Below are 18,073 nucleotides of genomic sequence, written 5' to 3' on the forward strand. Positions count from 1 at the left end.
TATGGTCTGGGAGATGATGGTTTGGTGATGGAGGGTGGGGTCATGGTTGAGGGGGCGGTAGGAGGAGGTGTCCTCGAGTTGGCATTTGGCTTCAGCGGTGTAGAGGTCCGTGCGCCAGACTACCACTGCGCCCCCTTTATCTGCTGGCTTGATGGTGAGGTCGGGATTGGAGCAGAGGGAGTGGAGGGCAGGGCGTTATGAGGGTGAGAGGTTGGAGTGGGGGGGGGTAGACAGGTTGAGGCAGTTAATGTCTCAGCAGCATTTGGAAATTAAGAAGTTGAGGGCGGGTAATAGGACAGCATGGGGCGTCCAGGTAGATGGAGTGTGTTGGAGGCGAGTGAGGGGGTCCTCGGAAGGTGGGTGAGATCAGGCAAAGGAGGCAGTTTTGCACTGCTTCAGTGATGTGCTTGCTATGTTGTAAAACTGCAACTAATGTAAAGCAAAATTTATAAAACATTCCCAGCTAGTCAACTGAAATGCCCAGAAATATTTGTTCTGTTGTTCTTGACATTATGTGGACGTGCCGGTGTTGGACTGGGGTGGACAAAGTCAGAAGTCAACATGACACCAGGCTATAGTCACCTGAGAAAAGAGCAGCACTGCAAAAACTTGTGCATTCAAATAAACCTATTGGACCATTACCTGGTGCTGTGTGACTTTTGATGCTCTAGATGGGGCAGCACAGTGGTTCAGTGGTTAGCACTGCTGCCTCACAGCACCAGGGTCCCAGGTTCAATTCCAGCCTCAGGTGACTGTCTGTGTGGAGTTTGCACAGATCTCCCTATGTCTGCATGGGTTTCCTCTGGGTGCTTTGGTTTCCTCCCACAGCCCAAAGATGTGCAGATCAGGTAAATTGGTCATGCTAAGTTGCCCATCGTGTTAGGTTCATTAGTCAGAGGGAAATGGTTCTAGGTTGGTTACTCTTCGGAGAGTCAGTGTGGACTTGTTGGGCCAAAGGGCCTGTTTCCACACTGTAGGGAATCTAATCATATTAGCAGACTGTAAACTACCTCTTTGAGTGCTCACTAGTCTTAAGAACATTTCGATGCCAATATGCTCAATTTTTCCTAATCAGAGATGGTGCAGCGCTGGCAATGCTAATTGCATCCACTAGTCCCGTATTATTGCGAAGAAGTACTGCCCTCAAACTACTGACAGTAGTAGGATGAAAAACTAATTACCAAAATGGTGGTGAAAGATTTCCTCACACAATGGTAAAGATCGTCAGCAGTTCTTTCTATAGCTGCACTGCGACAAACAAGTATTGAGGAAGCACTGGTAAAGTTGTCCAGTGTAAGTGGAAGTGGGGTAATATCATAATTAGCTTTTCTCCTTCAATATGTTTGGTTCTGCTGGTGTAATACATAGCTCTAGCCTTTGGAGGACAACACTAGACCATCATTATGCCTTTTGAAACTCTTCTCTTTTGGGGCTACATGATCTCATTCAGAAGATAATGAAGTTTGAGGGCTTTCTCTTTCTTAAGGTCTTGCTTAGCCTGCGCCTACTACAGACCCAGCTAGTTAGTACCAGCAATCTTAGTTTAAGGGTAAGGGGTAGGCCGTTTAAGACTGAGATGAGGAGAAATTTCTTTCCCCAGAGAGTGGTGAGGCTGTGGTTTTGCCACAAAATACAGTTGAGGCCAAGGAGTTAGATATAATTTTTAGGGCTAAAGCGACCAAAGAGTGTTGGGAGAAAGCGAGAACAGGATACTGAGTTGGACAATCATCCATGACCAAACTGAATTACAGAGCAGGCTTGGACGACTGAATGACCTTATTTTTATGTTTCTATGCCTCATTTGATCCAGCCCCTAGAAACTCTCAGAGAGCATTAAACCTCACAGAGACTTTACAAATATAGACAGCAGCAGATTCCTTCTTGATGACCTCCCTTGAATGATAAATGAAGCCACACCTCTCAAACTCCCACCACCCGTACCCACAATCTTGTCTCCCACCTATTAAAAAGCATCAGGATTGTGGCAGATTCTGAGGGACAGGCAACAACGGTCCTACCATCACACTGCAGCTTTTAAAATAAGCCCATGTTTCCTTACCAACAAAAGCTGCAGATTATTACTTTCTTTGCATTTACCGATCAGCACAAAATTTTGGGCCTGGAAATTTCCTATGGACTAGTGTGATCTTTTGGCTTAATTTCATCAAAACAATAACAAAACTAATTCCAGTGAAGTGGTAGAAAACTGTAATGATAACACTCTTCAAAATCTTATGTCCTATTGAAGCTAGGTGGGAAATGAGAAATGAGGTTTCAGGCAAAAGCCCTTCATCAGGAATCAGCCTCGTTCCTGATGAAGGGCTTTTGTATGAAACATCGACGCTCCTGCTCCTCGGATGCTGCCTGACCTGCTGCGCTTTTCTAGCATCCCACTCTCAACACTAATCTCCAGCATCTGCAGTCTGCACTTTCACCTGGGAAATGAGAAATATCCAAACCTGTTAGGTTTAATAATCTCATGGCTGTTAAGCTGTTGTCTAATAAAATAATCCATATTTAGAGAACTGCAGCTTTACAAACGTGGCTGGTCATGTTTCAGATCACAAAAGGCTCTATTTTAGTGTATCTTTGCATGATTTAAAAAGTAACAAGTGTTGCAGCTGCTTTTAAACTGGTTATATGAAATACCAGCTAAAAGGCATAACATGCAAAACTACTTTTACTGGAATTGAATCTACTAGAAATTACAAGCTAACCCTTCTAAGAATGGATTATTTTTAAATTCTGCAATGAATCAAGGGAAGCCAACTGAAGTGCCTGTCTGCTTAACTGTTTGACTGGCTTCAACAGCAAGACTCACAACAGTGTCTGGTATGACACTGGTATTCATTATCTTCTTCAGTAACATCTCAGCATTATGAAAATCCTCTCTGCAATCCAGAGATGATGAACAAATGCTGTCTCACTCACAGGATTACTTCCCAGATTATTTTGCATTTTAGGTAATAATGCATTAATATAAAACAAATGGGAGCTGGAATCCTGTGCTACGCAATTGAAAAAGAACCTGCAGAACTGAAATCTGTCAGAATACTGCATCGAACATTAAGTGCAATGAAGTCTAATAACAGTCATAGGTTGTGAGCCAAGATAATCATCCATAGTTTTGTGCACCTTCAATTCATATGAAGTAAGTGTAAGACGTGCTTTAAAGGGAAAATTCAAACAATGTTATGGTACTCACGTTATTTGGGAAATCGGCCTTTAATTCAGTAACGCTTTTGCACCAGTATGCACATGTCTTTTCACTAATGAGTTCGATGTTAAGAAAGGAGCTTTGTCCTGGGCCATAGACAGGGCCAGAGGTCATTCCACGTAAAATTCTTGGAGAAATATTGGTCACTATGTCCTATCAAATATAAACATGATATCAGTAAAGAACCATTTCATCATCAATGTTAAAAGAGTGCTGCAACCTAATCCAATAATTCACATTTCCTCCTTCTTTTTGAATATTTAACTTTCCCCTTCAAAAATGGCTGCTTACTGAACAGCCAGGCTTTGTGTAAATTAGCCTATGAAATTGAACACTTAGGTCCAAGGGTGGAAGGGGTACATGAGGGGCATTGTGGGAGATCTCTTTGATCCCTTCAAGATGATGTTGATACATTCGACTTAAAAGGGTCTGTGGTTAACTGGTCCCAGTGAAACGTCATGGAAACTGCTGAGAAATAGGCATAGGCATATGTGTTACTCTTTGATTAAACTCACACAAAATTGACTGTAAGAGTACACCAGATAGGTTATGGCTTTCAAACCCAGGGTATCATGTGGAGGCACAGCCAGAAGCTCATGTAACCAGTGTACAGTAGTAGGCAGCACTGGGACATGAACTGCTTTGATCTGCTATTCTTTGCCTTAATTAATACTAGTAACACTATCTTTCAATTAATAGTTCAGCAAGAAACATTTAGAGAAAATATAGTTTTAGATTTACCTGTTGGGTGTTTTATCGTATAAAAAAAATCACAAATTCCTCTTATAATAAACTTTGATGTATAATTAACCTTACAAGTTTTCATCTGATTGGTGTTTAGATTTTAAAAAGGAGAAACATAAGGAAATGAAAGCTTAAGCAGTTTTTAAAAATAATTCGACTCTTCAAAAGATTGTATATATTATCTATGCATAATATTCTGTGACATTACCATTATGAAGAAAATTATAGATAAAGGGATATAATAAAATCACAGAGAAAAGTTCAAACATTAGCAATTACTTCAAAGACCTGCAGGCATTCAAAGATAAAAATGATTTTGAACCTGTTTTCTATGAATAAGCCAAGATGTAATTATACATCTCCCAATATGCTGATGCTCTGCATACATTTAAAAGGTTAGAGACTGCGATATAATCCACTTCAGTATTGTAATTTGACAGTTAAAGGACCAAATGGCATGTAGAATTACTACTTTAACTTTTAAATTAACTTTAACATTAACCTTACTTGAAAATCATAGTAAAAAGTTAATTTGTTAGTAGTAGAAGCAAAAGATCTTAAGGATTAAAATTACATGAACAGTAACTATAATATTAATACAATGCTTAAAAGTGGCAATAGAAATAGAATATATAATGTTCACAAGCATCTTGAATATATCACTGTTGTACAGGAAAATATTTTGTAATAAAATTTTATAAGAAAATTGTAATGAACAAACATTATGTCAATCTTAAAATTTAGAATTTGTGAACATGTTTACACTCAAAATACACACCTTTTGTATTTGTCCTTCTTTATTGTTTTGAATCACTTAAATACTAAGCTCAAGTTAAATGAGCTGAAGAAGTGTCACTGCTTTCTCTCCACAGATGCTGCCAGACCTGCTGAGCTTCTCCAGAAATTTCTGTTTAGCCTCAATTAACTAAGTCAAAAAGTGTGGTGCTGGAAAAGCACAACAAATCAGGCAGCATCTGAGGAGCAGGAGAATCATCATTTCGGGCATAAGCACTTCATCAGGAACTCCTGATGAAAGGATTGTGCCCGAAATGTCAATTCTCCTGCTCCTCGGATGCTGCCTGACATGCTGTGTTTTTCTAGGGGGCACTTTTCGACTCTGATATGCACTCCTCACTTTCTCCTAGTTGCTCAATTAAGTAAATCTTGTGAAAGATGTCTGGTTCAAGAATGCCATGGGGGTTAAAATTGTACTGAAAACTGTGTATTCCAACTTAATGTGCCCACATGTATATTAAAATAGGGGATATACTGATTGTTAGGAACCCAGTTACATGTTCAAATATAGAACAGGTCCAATTCAGCGTTGATGGGAACACAAGTCAAAAGTCCAAAAAGCACATTGTTTTGACACAATGCCTGACTTTCGTTTCCATTTTGACCTTAATGAAGATGAAGAACAAAAGTAGGAATTAGAAATGACAAAAAAAAGGTGAAAATGGCTTGAATACTTAAAGAAAGTTTGCTTGAAAAGCTGGAAGGAAATGAAAACTGACTGATGGCATGCATTTTAGTGATATGGCACAGAGGTCCACTTCAATGAATAACAAACCTTCATTCACAGTGCACTAGTGACCAATAGCTTTTCCAACTCCTTCTCATAAAATCATTTGTTTAGTACCCTTCATTAGCTCTTCCTCCATGTTGGACGATACAATGACACCAAATTAACAAAAGAAAAATCAAAAGATGATTGAAGTCTGAAATAAGATCAGAAAATGCTGTAAATCTCAGATGAAAAGTGTGATTCATTAACCCCTTGTTTATTTTTCCACAGTTGCTGCCTCAAGCCTTTCAAGCTTTTTCTGTTTTGATTTCCTCTAACATTTGACCTTCTGGTCATGTCTAAAGAGGTCTACCATCTCAGGCCTTCCTTTCCTTTACCTGAAATCCCTTACTACAGTTACATTTGTTCCACGAGAAAGTGAAGACTTGGTCTGTTGTTCAATGAGACTGGTTGAGGTAATGAATCCCTGGAAAGAACATCCTTATGTATGCAATGAATGAAGAAAAATTGGGTTGTGACAAAGTACGTTTAAAGGCATTTTAGTTAAAAGAAAATATCCTGCTGATGACTACTAATGAATAAAGGCTCTTCTGAACATTAATCCTGTAACAGGCAGTCGGCATCTCTGAGTTGGAGGGGAAATTGCACTGATAATATGTAATGGGGTTAGTACATTAGGTGAGGTGAGGAGTTAAGGCAAGCAGTCAGCATCACTTAGAGGTGCTGATTCTTCATGTATGTTGAGACTATCTCCGCCACTGCATGCTGCCCTTGAAGTGGCTGCAGGGAGTAAACAGACTGCCACCCATGTCATTCTGGAAGGTGCCTTGTTAAGGAAGGTGCCTTGTTAAGGAAGGTCTGGAGAGAGATACATGCAATGGTTTTTATTGATGTTTGTCCTGAGAGCTCCATGACAGAGCACTCTGTGCCCTCTGGGCTGTAGCCATATGAGGAGAGTAAGGAAACAGTGACAGAGGTTTACATAGTCAAGGTTCAGATGTACATTTCTGTGGCAGTAAACATGACTCCAGGTGTGGTGTGTTGCCTCCCTGGTGCCATTGTCAAGGGCATCATGAAGTGACTGCAGGATATTCTTTCAGAGGAGGGAAGAATCAGCTCGAAGACATTGAGTCATAGAGTCACAGAGTCATAGAGATATACAGCATGGAAACAGATCCTTCAGTCCAACCCGTCCATGCTGATCTGACATCCTAAATTAATCTAGTCTCATTTGCCAGCACTTGGCCCATATCCCTCCAAACCTTTCCTATTCATACACCCATCCAGATGCCTTGTAAATGTTACAATTGTACCAGCCTCCACCACTTCCTCTGGCAGCCCATTGCATACACGTACCACCCTCTGTGAAAACGTTGCCCCTTAGGGCCCTTTTATATCTTTGCCCCTCACCCTAAACCTATGCCCTCTAGTTCTGGACTCCCCGATCCCAGAGAAAAGACTTTGTCTATTTACCCTATCCATGCCCCTCATGATTTTATAAACCTCTATAAAGTTCCCCGTCAGTCTCCGACGCTCCAGGGAAAACAACCCCAGCCTATTCAACATCCTGGTAAATCTTTTCTGAACCTTTCAAGTTTCACAACATCTTTCCAATAGGAAGGAGACCAGAATGGCACACAATATTCCAAAAGTGGCCCAATCAATGTCCTGTACAGCTGCAACATGACCTCCCAACTCCTGTACTCAATGCTCTGACCAATAAAGGAAAGCATCTTCACTATCCTATCTGCCTGAGACTCCATTTTCAAGGAACTATGAACCTGCACTCCAAGTCTCGTTGTTCTGTAACACTCCCCAGGACTTTATAATTAAGTGTGTAAATCCTACCCTGATTTGCCTTTCCAAAGTGCAGCACCTAATATTTATCTAAATTAAACTTCGTCTGCCACTTCTTGGCCCATTGGCCCATCTGATCATGATTTACATTAGTACCAACTACACAGGAACCTCGATTATCCGAAGGACATGGGCGGAGAGTATTTTGATCGGTTAATTGAATTCCGGATAATGGAACGGCGGATAACATAGTTTAGCCAAGCATTGGGACCTTGCAATCTTGCTGGATAATTCGATATTCGATAATCAAATGTCAGATAATTGAGGTTCCTCTGTATGTAGACAGGAAGAACAATGAGATCCTGAAAACAGAATTGAGGGAGTTAGGAAGGAAATTAAAGAGCAGGATGATTTCAAGAGCAGTAGTCTCAGGATTACTCCCAGTGCCACATACTCACAATCATAAGAACAGAAGGATTGGTTGGTTGCACATTGATTGATGACTGAAGAACTGGTAGAAGAGGGAGGACATCAGATTTTTGACACATTGGAACCAATTCTGGGACCAGGTAGAACCTGCACAAACTGGTCGGGTTACAGCTTAAGGGGATTTGGACTGATAACCTCACAGAGAGTTTTGTTGGTGCTGTTGAAATTGGTTTAAATTAGCTTCTCAGGAGAAGGGGAACTTGAAGGGTAACGCAAATTGAAAGGCACTAACAGGAAGTATAAAAGCTATGTGGGAGACGCAAAGCCAGGAGAAATGAAGCCAAGCATCAAGTAGTATAGGGGTTGGGAGGTCATGTTGTAGCTATACAGGACGTTGGTTAGGCCACTTTTGCAATAGTGTGCACAATTCTGGTCTTCCTCCTATGGGAAGGACATTGTGAAACTTGAAAGGGTTTAGAAAAGATTTATAAGGATGTTGCCAGGGTTGGAGGGTTTGAGCTATAGGGAGAGGCTGAATAGGCTGGGGTGTTTTCCCTGGAACGTCAGAGGCTGAAGGGTGATCTTATAGAGGTTTATAAAATCATGAGGGGCATGGATAGGGTAAATAGTTGAGATCTTTTCCCTGGGCTGGGTGAGTCCAAAACTAGATGGCATTGGTTTACGGTGGGAGGGGAAAGATTTAAAAGGGGGCTAAGGGGCAATAGATGGTTGTGCATGTATGGAATGAGATGCCAGAGGAAGTGATGGAGACTGGCACAACTATAGCATGTAAAAGGCATCTGGATGAGTATATGGATAGGACGGGTTTAGAGGGATATGGGCCAACTGCTGCCAAATGGGACGAGATTAGGATATCTGGTCGGCATGGATGAGTTGCACCGAAAGATCTGTTTCCATGCTGTACAGCTCTCTGACTCTGAGTTGTCTAAAACATAGAATGTTGTCAATAAGACAACGTTAAGAGCATACTGCTTTTACAATGTGGTAAATTATCTAAAGTGGCAAATTCCTTGTCACAGAGGGCTGTGGAAGCTGAAATTTTGTGAATGTTTAAAGTAGAGGTTATACATGTTTGATTACCAATGGCATAAACAGTTATGGACACAATGTGGGTAAAAGGCATTAAAGTGTTCAATCGATCATGTTGAATGGTAGAGCAGGCTCAATGGGCTGAAAGGCCTACTACTGTTCCCATACTCCTACATGTGCCTGAGATCTATGTTCTCCATGTTCTCTAGCAGCCTAGATCACCTCCTTCTGAGACCATATCTGCAGTCCCATCTGAAAGCACAGCAAGAAATTATAATGTTTTGTATAGAATTATACTGCAGTGCCCATCCAGGTTTGTCAAGACAATTTAACATTGCCTTCAGGCTGCCAGTAGTCCCCTCAATAGTCACTCTAGAGTTAGTTGAGTCTTATTTTACAATATTAAGATGTGAAAGTTTCATTAGCCATGAAGAAAACGTTATAATTTTACTGCCTAATTCTATCCAGAAGTAAATCTCTGTCTACCTTGGCAATTGGATATCCTTGTAATGAATACATCATAATAGTTCAGAACCAATCTCCATTAATTTTTTTGCTGTAGCCAACTACAGGATTATTGCACAATGCAATGTTGGAATTAACATTTTGGAAAATAGGGCCATGAGTAATACAGCATGGTAACAAGCCCTTCAGTCCACCATGTCTATGCTGATCAACAAATATCAAACTACACTAAAGCCACACACCTGCACTCAGTCCACAGCCTATTGTTCCTGGGCATTTTAAATACTCATCCAGATAAAATTACTACCTCCACTAAATCAGCCTCATAGTGCAAAATTTGAACTTTGGAGAATCCTTGGTACATTCTGAAGCAGTTGAATTCCTCAGACTCCCTGAAGATGGAGTTGGGAACTGAGCAGAGAGTTCTTTGGGTAATGCTGTACTGATCCCCAATTGCAGTCTGAAGGTTGCTGGTGGTGCATAGGCTGAAACTGTGCTGACTTTACAATCACTGAAACAAGGTTTCAGTTCCATGACTGGGGCTACAGTTCGTTTGGTATGTCATCAGAAATACATTTCTCATGAGACCTATAGGAAATATTGTAAAAATGTGGAGGCAGGGAGATGAGGGGATCCGGAGAGTACTGCATCTGTGGTCAGCATCGGAATCCGAGATGTTGGGCTTCAGCTGCAGTGAGGCGATACCAAATTGGTACTCCTGGGAATGGACTGTGATACAGGGGCATTGGTGGAGTCAGAGCCCATTGTGGAGACACCCGCTCCTCCATTATGTCAAGTGGAGCACAAGTGACAAGTTATTCAATTCATGAAACAAAAATCATTCAATAATAGTCAGTTGACTTCATCCTTCCTTGATGCTCCTCAACCATGAATTTCCACTGCGATCCCACACTGCTTGTAAAGAATACTTGCTGTTTGTGAGAGTTAAAAGTTAGCCGTTACCCAGGAAGCATCTGACTCTGGTTGCAAAGCAATCAAGAAGAAAATTGCCTCAAATGGATAGGTGCACTTAAGAAATGGACAACCATTTTCCAGGCAACAAGCACCTCAATTGAATAAGCTTGCCTATGGATCAATTAGGTACCTCCTGTCACGAGAGCTTGGTCTCAGTTATCTGTGTCTAGGTTACATCAAAGGAAATAATATCCAAGGGGCTGTAAATTGTGGGAATTCTGTCAGAATATGTGTGCCAGTTAACAATAGATATAGGGAATTGAACGGCATGGTGACTCAGTGATTAGCACTGCTGTCTCACAGCATCAGTGACCCAGGTTCGATTCCAGCCGGAGGCAGCTGTCTGTGTGGAGTTTGCATATCCTCCCCGTGTCTGTGTGGGTTTCCTCCCACAGTCCAAAGATGTGCACATCAGGTGAATTGGCCATGCTAAATTGCCCATAGTGTTAGGTGCATTAGTCAGAGGGAAATGGGTCTGGGTGGGTTACTCTTCAGAGGGTCGGTGTGGACTGGTTGAGCCAAAGGGCCTGTTTGCACACTGTAGGGAATCTAATTTAATGGCAACTTCTGCCTACGACAGAAATTTCTGCAGGAAAAGAACATGATACAATATCTTGCCAAAGCTACCATAGACAGTTTGGATCCACAGACTTTAATAAGGAATGGCAGAGAGGGAAGTGAAGGTGTGGAATGAAGCTCATGGTATTAATGTCATTCACCAGCAATTGGACAGGCTGGAAGATATAGCTGATCACTTGCTGTATTTCATTTTTGAATATTTATGGTTTTTAAAAAAACATCATGCCATTGCCAGCTGGCCACTAATGAAGTTACACCAGAAATCATTTAAAAATATTTCAACAGTGCTTCCAAACTTTCTGTAAAATCTATTGCTATCCATTGAGTGTATAAACCCTGTTTTTTGCTGATGAGTCAAAGCTAACTCTTTTACTATTTACCAATTAACTACAATTTACATATTTTAATTAAGAAGCAAGCAATATAAAACAATTAGGATAATCAGTGTGCTAACTAGATTGCATAACATTTAGACAGTTTTCCAGAGAGATAGGCAAAAATAACCTTAATTAGTGCTAATTAGTCCTGATTTGCATATGTTTGATAAAGCGTACAGTTACCACAATACAGGATTATTTATCTTTGTATCTGTCAAATGCTGGCATTTTATAGGCTGAAATAATTTTCACGCTAGATTTACATGGTAACTGGTTTAAAATGTTTGTTGAAGTCATGTTAATTTTACGTGCAATTCCTCAAATACAGGAGCCAAATTCCATTAACCCAGAAAAAAGTGCTACAGATAAAAGTGCTGACTGATAAAAGCTGTGACAAATACATTAAAAAGAAACTTCATTATATTTTCAAAACACCGTATGTTCTTTGGTAACTGATTGTACTTCATACAAAATGAAAATTGTCTGTTGTCTTTATGTTGCCCAGAAAGTAACACTGTAGGTGCCAGTGCCAAAGACATATCTTCCTAAATATCATATGCTATCTCAAGGCTATAAATATACTTAAATTATTGTCCTCCTTGATTGGACAATAAATAGAAGGCATATTTGGATAATTTTGCAGAATTGCACACAGAAAAGTGTACAGATTTTCCAGTAAGCCCAGAAATTCCCATAGCTAAAATTGTGCAATATGATTTGTGACATACAGGCAGTTGAAATTATATTTCCAGTGAATGAAAAATTGTAACATAGCACATACTTCTCTTTTCCTACATTAAATTTTACACTGCATTTGAATTGCAGCTTGAATTATTCTTTACTTGATAAATCATAGTTTTCCTACATCTGTATATTTTATCATTTCAACATATCAGAGGTAGAAGAGAAATAACTGCTTTTGCAGAAAAATCTGGCTTATCAGACAAATAGTGTGTTACAGATTTGATCAGCAAGGCCACAGCTTGTGTTTTTAACACATGCACAAGCAGTTCTGAAAGCAGAACGAGCCCTAGGTTTTACAGAAAAATCATTTCACTCTATCCTCAAGCCATATTGCTACGAATAAACCAGTATGAATTGTCTACAGCAAGGAAAAAGCTGGCTAAACATAATATATTTTCTTAAATAGGCAGTGAAATAAGGACATTTGCAAACTCATTTTATATTCTATCATCTATGCTTTGGTTAGAATGAAATTAGTGTCAAATGAACTTTATAAAATTACTTTATGGGATGATTTCTGTTGGTTTTGAATTGATGGACCAAATGATCTCTTCCTGTATGGGGGATGCCGCTGACTGAGCCAGCATTTATCGCCCATCCCTAGTTGACCTTAAAAAGATGATGTTGAGCAATTTTCTTACTCTGCTGCAGTCCATTTACTGCAGGTAGACCTATAGTATCACTAAGGAGCAAATGCAAGGGTTTGGGTCTACGACAAGGTCTAAGGAACTTGTTGAATTGAATGGGACTTTTTAAGGCATTGCTTTTTCAATCACTTCGCACGATTTGAAAAAAGAATCAAATAGAAACAAGACAACAGAGGTTCAGGGTAGTGAAGAGGTGAGCAACAATTAATGTATGACATGAAGGAATGGAACATATACACAGTAGTGTGCAGCTAAAATTAGAATCAGAATAAGTAATAATGGCAAAAAGGCAAATCCTAAAACTCTTTTGCTGAATACACACACCATTTGTAACAAGATTACACAAATAGAAATAAATGAACATGACTTGATAACTATTACAGAGGTGAAAATGTGTTGCTGGAAAAGCGCAGTAGGTCAGGCAGCATCCAGGGAACAGGAGAATCGACGTTTCGGGCATAAGCCCTTCTTCAGGCTTACGCCCGAAACGTCGATTCTCCTGTTCCCTGCATGCTGCCTGACCTGCTGCGCTTTTCCAGCAACACATTTTCAGCTTTGATCTCCAGCATCTGCAGACCTCACTTTCTCCTCAACTATTACAGAGGTATGATTACAGGATGACCAAGATTGAGAAGTATATTCAAGGGTATTCAACTTTCCAGAAGAGCTGGCATAAAGCGAAAAGTAGGTGAGGTAGATTTGTAAATAAAGAAAGATATCAACGCAGTGGTGAATAACGATTATATAGGTGTAATAGATTGTGATGTGGAATCAGTCTGTGTAGAAGACAGGGGATGCAAGGGAGAAAGGTTAGAGGTGGAAGATGTCTTTAAAACCCTGAATAATTCATTGAATCATAGAGTACAGAAGGAGACCATTCGACCCATTGTGTCTGTACTGGCTCCCAAAAGAGCTACCCAGCTGGTCCCACTCTCCCACCGTATCTCCATAGCCGGAGGTGGGTACTGCAGATGCTTGAGATTAGAGTCAAGATTAGAGTGGTGCTGAAAAAGCTCAGCAGGTCAGGCAGCATCTGAGAAGCATGAAAATCGATGTTTTGGGCAAAAGCCCTTCATCAGGAATTCCAGCACCACTCTAATCTTGACTCCTAATTCCATAGCCCTCTAACTTCATCACTTTCAAATATATATCCAGCTCTCTTTTGAAATCTCCTATAGAATCCATCGCCATCACTCTCTTAGACAGCGCATTCCAAATCATAACAACTCACTGAGTAAAGAAGTTTCCCCTCATATAACTCCAAGCTCTCTTGCTGACAATCTTGAAATTATGACTCCTAGTTACTGATATACTAACTAGTGGAAACAGAATATCCTTCTTTGTCCTGTCAAAACTGTTCATAATTTTAAACACTTCAGTATGGTCACCTCTTAATCTTCCCTGCTGCAAGGAGAACAAGCCCAACTTCTCTAATTTTTCCTTGTATCTAATATCATCATTCCTTGTATGACTCTGGTAAATCTCCTTTGAACTCTCTCCAGTGTTTTAACATCCTTCTATAAATAAGGTGGTCAGAATTGAACACAATAAATTGTCCCAGATTAGAACAAAGTTACAAATCCAGAAATAATGGAGGCTTTGTTAGAAAAGTGTAATAACTGACATCTGGAGAGGTTGACGTTGCTCAATCCAAGAGATTAGGGTGTGAGCAGGAAAGTGGAGTTGAAGGCCAAAACCAGCCATGATTGTTTTAAATGACGGAGTAAACTTGATGGGCATTGTTTAATGATGAATCCTCATCACTGCTCATCACACTGTATGAGTTGTCTTGACTCTCAATCAACATAAAGATAGATTTGCCGTCACCATGCTCCTAATGGGTTTGAATCTTCAGATCCTGCTTTTTCCTTGAGTAGTAGAAGAAAATCACCATATCTTCTAATGAGAGAAGTTTCTTGACTTACATATCAGCTAAGAGCAGTTATAGGCTCCTTGAGCCCATTACAACTTGGATGATCTGACAGTAACCTCAAATTCACATTCCCAGTTGCCCCCAATATCCATTTTATTCCCTTGCCCAGCAAGAAACCATCCACCCTTCAATAAGTTGCAGGTTAATGCAAGACAGAAATCAGGAACAAATTACATTTGGAAGACAGACATTGTTACTAAGAGATCTACAGTAATGGGCCCGACACCTTTTAGGTCCTACCATGATTGACCTTGCCCGCCGAAAGCCTTCTTCCAATTGCATTTGGGTAAAACTCAATACAGTCTGCTGTTTTCATGCTTTCAGAACCCTTACATTTTACAGCACCTCCCTTCATTTTTTTAACCAATAATTAACACTAATATATTCATCCACATAATTACATCTAACACTGCACCATCAGTCCAAAGTTTCTAACTTCACAATGAAGAAAGTCTGGAGGTTTCACAATTCTTCCAGAATGCATTCTCTTTGTAATTGGATGATCAGTAGATTTTTGGCATGAGGACTGTTGATCTTTAATCCGTTGTGGACTGTATGAGGTCTGTAAAGTCTCTCTCCACTGGAGCAGTTTTTATCTCTTGGATGTCCTTTACAGAAAATGAACCTCCTGCTGAAGGATGCAATTGGTCCATTATCTCACATGGAGGACACTTAATCCCCTGAATAAGTTCTGCAGAGGATCTTTTTCCTGCAGAAACAGGCAATTGCTTCAATCTGGGAAAGCTTTTAATCTCATGAATGTATTTCATGGAAGACTGCTGCCCTGATCAAACACATATTTTCTTTCTTCTCTTGCAGAATCTTGGATTTTAAAGCCAGGCTTCTTGACAGTATCCTGCTTCTTGACTGTGTTCTGAATCTACAGACATTGATTGTTTCACCTTAGTGCTGATTTCCATGCAGCCCATCTTCAATCTGCTGATACGCCTGTGTTCATAGAATCATAGAATCCCTACACTGTGGAAACAGGCCATTTGGCCCACCAAGTCCACACCGACCTCTGGAGAGTATCCCACCTAGACCGATTCCGCTACCCCTATTACTCTACATTTCTCCTGTCTAATGCAGCCAAACTACACATCCCTGAACACTGTGGAAACTTTAGCATGGCCAATTCACCTAATATGCACATCTTTGGACTGTGGGAGGAAACGGGAGCACCCGGAGAAAACCCACGCTGACACGGGCGAATGTGCAAACTCCACACAGTCACCTGTGCCTGGAATCAAACCCAGGTCCCAGGCGCTGTAAGGCAGCAGTGCTAACCACTGAATCACCGTGCTGCTCCTTGTCAAATATGCAAACTCTGAGCTTGTACTTGTTCATTCACCTTTTGTGTTTATCTTCCCGGTGGACATAACATATTAAGATCCTTAGTCTTGCTCTTTGTGAGCTGTTGGTTGTTTAGTATGTCCCATGTCACAGGTGCTGATTATCCTTCATTGGAAGATGAAGAAATGAAATATTCTGCTGGAACTTGTGTTGTGACATCAAATTCAAATCCACTAGTACAATTTCTTCACTGGGCTGCATTGCTGTCTGAATAACTTCATTTCAAGTTTAATCAATGAGGTCAAACAGGTCCTACTGCTCATTATCTTTCTCATCACTTATGTCTTCTTGCAAATTTTGCTGATTTTGTCGTCTGAACTCTTCAGTGTTTATAGGACACGTTTCTGCCAATTCTGTGCAGTCACAGATTTCCAGCTGGTTGACAATATGAAGCCATTCAATTGCATAGGTAATCTCAAAAGGTTCCTTCTCATTTTTGCGTTCTCCCATGTATTATTAACTGTTTACACAACTATCATTTCCTTTCTAAAAACTAAAAGATCTGTGTTGGGAAAACGCAGCAGCTCTGGCAGCATCTGCGGACAGAAATCAAATTGTAAAGTTCTGGGTCCAGTTACCCTTCTTCAGAACTGATGGCGGTTAGAAAAATGTTGATTTTTATGCTGAAGATAGAATTGCGGGGGGGGGGGGGGAGGAAGTAATGGTTAAATGATAGGTGGAAATAGAGTGCAAAAAAAAATGGAACAGTTGGACAGACAGAGGACTGGCTAACAGTCAACCTAGGTGAATGAATGGCTGCTAATGGGAACTATCAGTGGCTAAAAATGGGCAGTGTGTAATAGTGCACTATGTGACAACAAGACCTGGTGTGGGGTTGGGGTAAGGACATGGGACAAGGTGTCACAAGCCCTGAAATTGTTGAGCTCAATATTAAGACAAGGAGGCTGTGGAGCTCCCAAGTAGAAAATGAGGTGCTGTTCTTCCACCTACAGAATTTTGAAAGATAAAGACCAATACATCCTCTCTCTCTTTGTAGCCACCTCTTTCAGACTAAGTAGGTTATGTGGAGAAAAATACTGCTGCCAATTCAATGGGCTGAATCATTCATTTCTTTGCTCTGACGTTCTGTGGTTCTGCCAGGTCTATAATATCCACAATACTGATAATAGTTACTATGACATTCATCAAGCTCCAACCTGACAAGCCACACACATACTATTCAGCCACCAATGGGCTAAATAACTCTTTGATTCAATAATGCTTTGGTTTAAATCATATTGCAGTAGCTTCGCTTTTCTTATGTATTTTAATGCTTGGTAAATTTTCTGTCTTTTCTCCTGTTACCAATATTTCTGCAAATAAAGCCAGCATTTTTAAATTGAATGGTACAGATATATGATGACACACTCTGTAACAGATGGGAGTTGACGATCCAGAGGCAAAAACACAATCACTTTGCTACAAGACCATTGTAGAAAGGCTACAAGTTGCTATTTAAACAAGGAATGCTTCCAAGCCAAGGCCACCACTTTTGACATCATTTCCCATGTTCCCACCCCACACTCTTGGTGGAATACTATATTTGTTCTCTTCAGTAGGCTTTCAATTGGTGCCACACAAGAGTGTCCTTACTTAACAAAATTTGATCAGGAGGGTGGAGGTGGGGCATGGGAGAGGGAGATGGTGTCTAGCAAAAAGGACCTGGTAGTACTGCTTTCAGATGCAGATACCAGACTGGGGCTACCATATAATGAGATAGCAGGGTGCTTTTCGCAAGGCCCACTGGCCACTCATACGTTCCATAACAACTCATGTAATCATATCCACATCCCTTCCCTCCCATTCCAGTCCATCATACATTCCATACCGTTCCAGACACTCAGACCTCAACCCATCCCAACACAAACCTCTACCTTGGTCTTCTTTAATCCTCATGACAACTTAATGCCAGCTTGTGCCAACTATCCACTGCTTTTTGCCCTTACTCCCTCCAAGTTGCCCAGTATCTATCATGGCTAGTCCACAGGAGCCATGTTGTGATGAAATTAAATAAAATTATAAACAACCATTATATCCTTCGTTCTATTAAAAAAAAGTCACCCAATTCATGAAACTTCATTCAAAACTCTCAAATTCCCTCAAATACTTAATTCCTTATAAAAACAAGCAGACTTGTATTCAAATCCCCACAGAGACAGCTAATGCTTCAAAACCCTCCTTGAACTATTGATCCAATTTTGAACTTGGGACTCTGGCTGGGATAATTACAGGTTGTGG

General features: G+C 40.4%; 1 protein-coding gene and 1 long non-coding RNA gene across 6 annotated transcripts in view; one reads left to right on the forward strand and one right to left on the reverse strand.

Moving 5' to 3' along the window:
- Positions 1-18,073, reverse strand: part of LOC122554210 (dihydropyrimidine dehydrogenase [NADP(+)]-like) — a 735,384-nt gene that overhangs the window by 195,367 nt on the left and 521,944 nt on the right. For both annotated transcript variants that reach the window (XM_043698867.1, XM_043698868.1), the window contains exon 14: positions 3,206-3,370. In XM_043698867.1, coding sequence (XP_043554802.1) covers positions 3,206-3,370 — 165 coding nt within the window. The remainder of the gene's footprint in view (positions 1-3,205; positions 3,371-18,073) is intronic.
- LOC122554211 overlaps positions 1-18,073 on the forward strand; it is a 301,535-nt gene that overhangs the window by 32,388 nt on the left and 251,074 nt on the right. The gene's annotated exons all lie outside the window — the stretch shown is intronic.

Source organism: Chiloscyllium plagiosum, chromosome 11 (genome assembly GCF_004010195.1).
Source record: "Chiloscyllium plagiosum isolate BGI_BamShark_2017 chromosome 11, ASM401019v2, whole genome shotgun sequence".
NCBI lineage: Eukaryota > Metazoa > Chordata > Chondrichthyes > Orectolobiformes > Hemiscylliidae > Chiloscyllium > Chiloscyllium plagiosum.